This window comes from Squalius cephalus, assembly GCF_949319135.1.
Source record: "Squalius cephalus genome assembly, chromosome: 17".
In the NCBI taxonomy this organism is placed as follows: Eukaryota; Metazoa; Chordata; class Actinopteri; order Cypriniformes; family Leuciscidae; genus Squalius; species Squalius cephalus.
Genome location: NC_137138.1, coordinates 36,813,905 through 36,822,538, shown reverse-complemented (window position 1 = coordinate 36,822,538; position 8,634 = coordinate 36,813,905). Strand labels below are relative to the sequence as shown.

At 43.5% G+C, this 8,634-nt stretch overlaps 1 protein-coding gene across 2 annotated transcripts; it reads left to right on the top strand.

Annotated features, from left to right (window-relative positions):
- The first annotated feature begins 563 nt into the window (after positions 1–563).
- Positions 564–3,906, top strand: irf1b (interferon regulatory factor 1b). 2 transcript variants are annotated; one of them, XM_079847532.1, is made up of 9 exons: positions 564–723; positions 1,240–1,331; positions 1,440–1,539; positions 1,859–2,070; positions 2,159–2,237; positions 3,035–3,199; positions 3,314–3,342; positions 3,471–3,600; positions 3,686–3,906. In XM_079847532.1, the coding sequence occupies exons 2-9, from the start codon at positions 1,245–1,247 to the stop codon at positions 3,799–3,801; spliced, it is 918 nt and encodes a 305-aa protein (XP_079703658.1). In that variant the 5' UTR covers positions 564–723; positions 1,240–1,244; the 3' UTR covers positions 3,802–3,906. The 2 variants fall into 2 exon arrangements, with proteins under 2 accessions (XP_079703658.1, XP_079703657.1); XM_079847531.1 differs by having other exon boundaries at positions 566–723; positions 3,038–3,199.
- Positions 3,907–8,634: the final 4,728 nt, after the last annotated feature.

Genomic DNA, 8,634 nt, shown 5'->3' with positions numbered 1-8,634 from the left:
CGGCCGTGTAAACACACTCAATCCGTTTCCCGGAAAACCACTGACTTCTCAGACTGAACTCTGGCACTCATGTTTAACTCACAACTACTCTCGTATAACTCACTGTCGGCAGAACACACACTCATTATCGGACTTTTTATATCACACTCACTTAATAATGTTAGGTTAAAAAAATAACCCAACGTTTTTTTATATTCGGGTAAATGCCTTCATGCACGAAACGTTGCTGCTGGTGACCGATTCATTGCATAAATTAGATACATTGATATAATGCATATAGTTATACATTTCTATGTACATTTTCTGTCAGCCCAGGGGGTGCACTGTGAATGGCCGTACATAAATTGCTGATTTCCGTGGCAATAATGTGTGTGTGTTGTGGTATGTCGAGGGCGTGTGTGTGTGTGTATGTTTATCCAAACTGAATTGTCTTCCGCACTCAGTTCGTCTATCTCATAACAGCATGATTTCTCGGAAATCAGCCTGTCTGCGCCGTGTAGCGGCTGGCCCCCTCTGCGCATGCGCGAGCTCAGTGTGTGTGTCAGCGCGAGGGACTTTTCCCCACACGGCAATATAAATAAAGCGGCGCGCGCCTTCCTTCTGTACAGTAAACGAGAGCTAATCTAGACTGAACTCGAGCTGCAGTTCACAGAGTGGATTGACGCCTTTACAGGACATACTTTTTTGCATTTCTCTGATTTGGATACAACATCGGAATAAACTGTAAGTGTCTATGATAATTTAAAACTTTTTATTGAATTTATTGCTGTTGCTTGGAAATGTTTATGAGACAAATTTCACTGCAATCTCGGATTCACTGGAAAATTAAATTAAGTTATATTCTGATTATTTAGATTTTAGATTTTATATTAATGCAAGTTAAAGGGAATGTTCTACACGCCGCAACAATATTGCAAAACAACAACAATAGCATTAAAAGTAACCTTCTCAATTTACTTAGATGTATGTGCATTTACAAAATAGATTGTAAAAAAAAAAAAAAAAAAAATATATATATATATATATATATAGGCTATATATTCCGAATTTTGCACTGTGAAATTTTTCAGAGTATAAACAAAGCGCTCGTTTCCTGGTCATGAACTCGTGCGAGTGCGAGCAGTGTGTGTGTGAGCGAGCAGTGTGTGTGTGTGTGTGTGTGTGTGTGTGTGTGTGAGCAGTGTGTTTGTGAGCAGTGTGTGTGAGCACTGAGTGAGATTCTCCTGTGTTCTGCTGCAGAAAACATGCCAGTGTCCAGAATGCGCATGCGTCCCTGGCTGGAAAACCGGATCGACTCCAACAGCATCGCTGGACTCGTGTGGGTCAACAAGGTAAAGCAGTGTGAGACAGCAGTGTGTGTGAGACAGCAGTGTGAGACAGCAGTGTGAGACATTACACATCTAGATATCAGCAGCATTCTCATGGATAAATGCTTTCAGGAGGAGAAGATGTTCTCCATCCCGTGGAAACACGCCGCTCGCCACGGCTGGGAGATGGACAAAGACGCGTGTCTGTTCAAGCAGTGGGCCATCCACACAGGTGAGCGCACACACACACACACACACACACACACACACACACACACACACACATACACTCACACACTCACACTCACACACACACACACACACACACACACTCACACACACACACACACACACACACACACACACTCACACACACACTCACACACATACACTCACACACTCACACTCACACACACACACACTCACACACACACACTCACACACTCACACACACACTCACACACACTCACACACACACTCACACACACTCACTCACACACACACACACGCTCAGATCCGTGTACTCACGCCGCTGTGGTTGTGTTCCTCAGGTAAATTCAGGGAGGGCCACACCTCTCCGGACCCCAAGACGTGGAAAGCGAACTTCCGGTGTGCGATGAACTCCCTGCCGGACATCGAGGAGGTGAAGAACCGGAGTGTGAACAAGGGCTGCGGCGCGGTGAGGGTGTACCGGATGCTGCCCGCCGTCTGCAAGAAGAAGGACAAGAGACCCAAGGGCCGAGACAGCCGGAGGCGGACGAAGGTGAGCCGAGTCTCGAGCGCTAGTGAACCTGTACTGTGCTGTCCGACTGTCCACTCAACGTGTGTATGTGTGTGTGTGTGTGTCTCAGGCTGCGTCGTCACATGTCAAGAAGGAAGAAGTAAGCGCAGATGAGATGCAGGAACCCACCATCGACAGCACAATCCTCAGTAAGAGATGTTACACTGAGTGTGAGACGAGTGTGTGAGCTGAGACAAGTGTGAGACGAGTGTGAGACGAGTGTGAGACGAGTGAGAGACGAGTGTGAGACAAGTGTGAGACAAGTGTGAGACGAGTGTGAGACGAGTGTGAGACGAGTGAGAGACGAGTGTGAGACGAGTGTGAGACGAGTGTGAGACAAGTGTGAGACGAGTGTGTGAGCTGAGACAAGTGTGAGACGAGTGTGAGACAAGTGTGAGACGAGTGTGAGACAAGTGTGAGACGAGTGTGAGACGAGTGTGAGACGAGTGAGAGACGAGTGTGAGACAAGTGTGAGACGAGTGTGTGAGCTGAGACAAGTGTGAGACGAGTGTGTGAGCTGAGACAAGTGTGAGACAAGTGTGAGACGAGTGTGTGAGCTGAGACAAGTGTGAGACGAGTGTGTGAGCTGAGACAAGTGTGAGACGAGTGTGAGACGAGTGTGTGAGCTGAGACAAGTGTGAGACAAGTGTGAGACGAGTGTGTGAGCTGAGACAAGTGTGAGACAAGTGTGAGACGAGTGTGTGAGCTGAGACAAGTGTGAGACGAGTGTGAGACGAGTGTGTGAGCTGAGACAAGTGTGAGACAAGTGTGAGACGAGTGTGTGAGCTGAGACAAGTGTGAGACGAGTGTGTGAGCTGAGACAAGTGTGAGACGAGTGTGAGACAAGTGTGAGACGAGTGTGAGACAAGTGTGAGATGAGTGTGAGACGAGTGTGTGTTGAGAGTGTGTGAGCTTCCGTACTCATCCCCGCTCCTCTGTTTTCCAGCAGACTCCCCGAGGCCCGTGATGAACTCTGAGATGGCCGTGTGTGAGACGAGTGTGTGCGAGACGAGTATGTGCGAGACGAGTGTGTGTGAGGAGGTGGTCGGGCCAGACAGCTCCAGTGGCCTCTACACCAGCAAGTTCCAGGTGTCGCCCATGCACTCGACAGGTAACAAGCTCTAACCCTAACCCTACCCCTGTTCCTCTAAACACACACGAGCTGGTACTGACTGTCCTCTCCTGTTCTCTCCATCTCTCCATCCCTCATCTCTCCATCCCTCAGACCTGGAGGAGTACGAAGCCATCATCGAGGTGAGTGTCGATCCCGCTGTGTTGATTGAGCTTGTTCATTGGCAGGAATACCCGCTCTAGCGCCTGTGATTGGCCAGATGTGTTGTAATGAGAAGCCCGTCACTCACCAGTGTGCTTTGCTCTTGCAGCTCTCACGGCAACTGGAGCGTGACAGTTCACAGTGGCTTCAAAGCGGCGTCTTTGGAAAGGGGTTCCTGGGCAATGAAGTAGGCACAACTGAGTCTTTGAGTCCAGAGAGCCAGTGGAGTGTAAGTTCAGGTAAATGAGAGACAGCAGGACAGTTAGAAGAGCTTCAGTTCTCGTGTTCTGCTCAAACTCACCAGTGTTCCTCATGTCTCTGCAGGAGAAGAGCTGGAGTTTCGTCTCTACACTGAACTGACCCCCGAGGAGCCGCTCTGCACATACACTGAGCTGGTGACCAGCAGCACTTCCGGGTCACAGGTCATGTGTCCTCTCTGAGAACACACACACACACTCATGGACAATGAACCTCGTACCTCATTCCTCAGGGATCCTCCCTGCCGTTCCTCCTCCTTCTGGACATCTGCTGTTTTCCTCTGAAAACCATCCGTCGCGCGGGACACACACACGGATCCTCCGGAGATGATTGTGGCTTCGCTTCGACTTGTACAGTTTTCTGATCTCATGTAATGTGAATTGGACAGGTTCCGTTATGTGCTCATGTCAAGGGGTTTCAGATATATGCTCATACACACACACACACACACACACACACACTCCATGTATCAAATGAAGCTGTTTGTTCGAGTATGGGATGGGGTTCTTCACTGTAAATATAATGTAAATATTTATTTGTAATAAAAAACAAAATGAATTTATTTGCTGTTGCTCGTGCTCATGGTTTCTTCAGAGACTTCTTTATGTTTTGCTATGATGAAAGTTATGAAGAGTTGAAGCGATCGGTCATGTGACTGAACATCATCACAAACAAGAATCAGATTTGTTGACATGTTTGTGTTTATGTATGCACACACACACACACACACACACACACACACACACACACACGCGCGCGCGGGGAATCGGTTTTGCTGACAGAAGAAGCTTCCAGTACACAGATCGTAAAATAAAAAATGAAGATATATGTGAATAAGACACACATACTGTATGTACATATAAATAAACAGATACATTTATAAAGTAAATAAGATTATTGGAAAACACAATTTTAGTCTACTTCAAAACCTCATGTTTAATTCACTGTGTTACTTGACATTTCTTTGTAATATATTGTGAAATGTACCAGTTTTTTAACAACATTTTTTCAGTGTAGTTGAACTATTTTTTCTACATCCTGTAAAGTATGAAATATTGTTTCTGCCACCAAACATCAACATCACAAGGTAATTGTAAAAGTGTGTATATTAATAGTTTACTAGTCCAATACTTGTTGCGCATGTTTATGAAAGTACACTTTGAAGTATATGTAAACTATCAGTTTAGTAGTTTTCTTTATAAATCAATATTTTCAAACAGTGTAGGTTTATGACAGTAAATATGTGAAAAAAGTATTAATATGCTTCTCAATCAAAAGAGTAAACACAAGTACAAGCCAAGAATACTTCATTATACTTTTAAGAATATCTGGATCAAAAGATTGAGTACAAGTAGAAGTCAAATATTCTTCTTCTGTCAAGTATAAGTCAAGAATTCTAAGTGCAATTTTAATATATTTCTGTACATAAGAAGTACATAAGTACATAAAAACTAGACCGAAAGTATAATGTCTTATTTTTCCCAGACAGCAACATAGAGGGATTCCACACGGCCCGGATGTGGGCCGGATCTGGGCCAACACTATGTTGCTGTCTAGGCTAGTTTAGAAGAAGTATATTAACAGCACACTTGAATAAACTTCTTATTTGTAGGGGGTGTAATATTCAACATTACATTTAAAGTTACTATATGTTAAATGTTCTAAACTGGAATCATTGAGAGGACTTGTCCTAATCAACCTGAATTCATATGTTTAAATATTTGACATACGAGTTTATTTAATTTTTGAAAAATGTGTGTTTTTTCCCACAAGGGTCAGCCTATATACCGGCAGGAAACATTTATATTTTTTAACGTTTCTGAAAGAGTCTCTTCTGCTCATCAAACCTGCTTTTATTTGATCAAAACTACAGTTATTACAATGTTATTAAAAAATAACAAAATTATTACAATTTAAAACAGCTGTTTTCTGTAACGTCGGTGGTAGTTGAAGAAGGCGAAGATCAAACGAGGATACAAAAATATAGCTTTATTTCCAAAAGGCAAAAATCCAACAAACAGAGAGCGTGTGCTCAGACAATAACCGGCAGTGACTGAGTGAAGACAAGGAAACTAAATACACAGTGATAATGAGAATACAACAGGTGATGAGAATAATGATGATGAGATAATAACTAAACACAGGTGAAGGCACTGAACTAATGATGACAATAATAATTAACTAAACAGGTGAAGACAGTGATGAAGGTGAAAACAAACTGAAAGTCCATGAAAACGTGACATTTTCTATGGGAATATAGAGTAACATTTTATTTTTCAGGATTCTTTGATGAATATAAAGTTAAATTAGGAATAAATGACACTTTACTATATGTTCACATAGAAACAACTGTTATACATTGGAATAATATTTCACTGTTGTTACTGTATTTTTGATCAGATGCACCCAGCCTCAGTGAGCAGAAGAGACTCTTCCAAACGCATTACACACAATCTTCTGACAGGAACAGTATATGAGTTGATCTGAGAGTAAACTCGGGTTAGAGCGCTGGAGATGTCTGGATCAGTTTTACATTCATGTCCGTTTTGGCACTTGAAACTTTTAGACCCCACTGACTATTCTCCAACAATCCTGCTTGTTCTACTGAAGAAAACAGGAGTTTTTAAGTGTCTGCAAGTTCTGCAAATTCTGCTTCATTAATTTCAACAAACCCTTCCTCAGTCTGGAGAACCTAATCGCTGTAATTCTGTTACGGTGAAATGAAGAGAATTCCAGTCATTATTCAGTGAAAACAAAAAGCTTTTTATTGTTTTTTTTTTGTTCAGGAAACAGACTAGAGAACATTAGACTCTCATTCATCAGGTCACTTTGGATAAAAGCATCAAGTAAATGCAATAAAAACAACACACACTAAACTAGACACATTATTCCAAGTGAAGAAAACCATCGGCAGAATGAAGCGAACGGATGGCTAGAGTTTTGGGCCGATGATTTGTTGATGATGGGCCGTTTCTTCAGTTGCTCTTAATCTTGTCCTCTGAAACACAAAGGAAAAGAGAAAGAGTGAGTAAAGATTGAATGCCTGTTATTCTGTAAGAGTAACTAAGAGTAGTAAAGCACACATGTATGGCATTAGCCTGGATGGCTGGGGAATCTGGGATCTGCAGGACATGTGTAGCGCTCAGGGATTCTGTTCCCAAACCCCATCAGAAGACCCTTCGCTTCTTTGCATTTACATTTATCAGACTCTTTTATCCAAAGCGACTTACATTGCATTTCAAGGTACACATTTACATTCTTATCAGTTCTTGCTTTCCCTGGGAATCGAACCCATGACCTTGGCGTTGCAAGTGCCAACGCTCTACTGTTTGCATCTTGAGGAAGTGTGTTCTGTCCCCGCAGACAGTTTTAGACTCGTAGGACAGCATTCCAGCGACTAAACCACCAACATCTCTGCCAGTGATTTTATCTGTTCATTTTAAGGTAAAGCACAGAAGCCTTAAACATTCCCGCCGCTACAGGATCTCCTCCGAGCGCTTGATCTGTTCTAATCTTACGATCTGCCTCTCGTCACACACACACACACACACACATGCTTCAGTTATTGTGACAACAGCCAAAACATAAGAGCGTTTCAACAACACCGCACACTCAATCATTTATGATTTCTGTATGTTTGCACAATATGCCAGCAAAGAGCAGTGATGTTGATGCTCTCAAAACCAGAGACAGTACGTTATAAACATTCGACACGCAGCCCGTTTAATGCCGCCTGTCTCATTATTGCTTTTCTTCCGTATTAATGTGAATTCATTGACCATAACGGTTTTCATCACATTATCCCAGACAGCAACATAGTGTCGGCCCAGATCCGGCCCACATCTGTACATGTGGATTTGACACGGCCCAGATCCGGCCCACATCTGTACATGTGGATTTGACACGGCCCAGATCCGGCCCACATCTGTACATGTAGCCTTGACACAGCCCAGGTCCGGCCCACATCTGTACATGTGGATTTGACAGGGCCTAGATCCGGCCCACATCTGTACATGTGGATTTGACACAGCCCAGGTCCGGCCCACATCTGTACATGTGGATTTGACACAGCCCAGGTCCGGCCCACATCTGTACATGTGGATTTGACACAGCCCAGGTCCGGCCCACATCTGTACATGTGGATTTGACACCTGCGGTTTGTGCACAAAACTGGCCATATTCTCTGTTCAGCATTTTTCTTAATATTTCTCCTGCATTCAGTGCAGACTCAGTGCAAGATCTACAGATTCTGAACAAATCACACACACGTTTAACACACTAACGCAGAGATAAAGACTGTGACTTCCATTCTGTCTGCATTAATCTACTGTGTTAATGAGTAAACTCACTGCTGTATCACTCTCTCTATTATGACAGAACATATTGATTAAACTTGTTGATCTGTGTGGATTCCTTCAGTAAGTAATGCTCACCTAAAGCCCTGATGAGGTCTCACACCCTGCTGATGAACGCACTGGATTCTGGGTGATCCTGGTTACTGAAGCTACGGCCCGCTGTTGTTATATCAGTGTTTGGCTTCAGCTTATTGTTGTCTTTGTTTCTCTTTGTCACGCGTTTGGTTTTTCAGGTCAGGGCAGAAAAATGATTAAAGCTTTGGACTCGTCCAACCAGTCCAGCAGCCACACTTACATGCGATACACTATACTGGTTTATATGTTCGACATTATGTAAGTATTTACACATCCAACACTATCTGGGCTGCTGGAGCGCTGCTGTGGTCTGAGGCATTGGCAACCTATTAAACATCAACAAATTACCACATATTCTCTTAATGTCAAATGCGGAACAGTTAGTTCATGCGTTCATGAGCTCAAGGCTAGATTACTGTAATGCTCTACTGGGTGGTTGCCCTGCACGCTTAATAAACAAACTACAGCTGGTCCAAAACGCAGCAGCTCGAGTTCTTACCAGAACCAGGAAGTATGACCATATTAGCCCGGTTCTGTCAACACTGCACTGGCTCCCTATTAAACATCGTATACATTTATAAATAT

Excerpts from the sequence above, each read along its gene's own strand:
- irf1b (XM_079847532.1), top strand. The coding sequence starts at position 1,245 with ATGCCAGTGTCCAGAATGCGCATGCGTCCCTGGCTGGAAAACCGGATC. Across the intron at positions 1,540-1,858 it reads GCAGTGGGCCATCCACACAG|GTAAATTCAGGGAGGGCCAC; the intron begins GTGAGCGCACAC and ends TGTGTTCCTCAG. Across the intron at positions 3,200-3,313 it reads GTCGCCCATGCACTCGACAG|ACCTGGAGGAGTACGAAGCC; the intron begins GTAACAAGCTCT and ends TCCATCCCTCAG.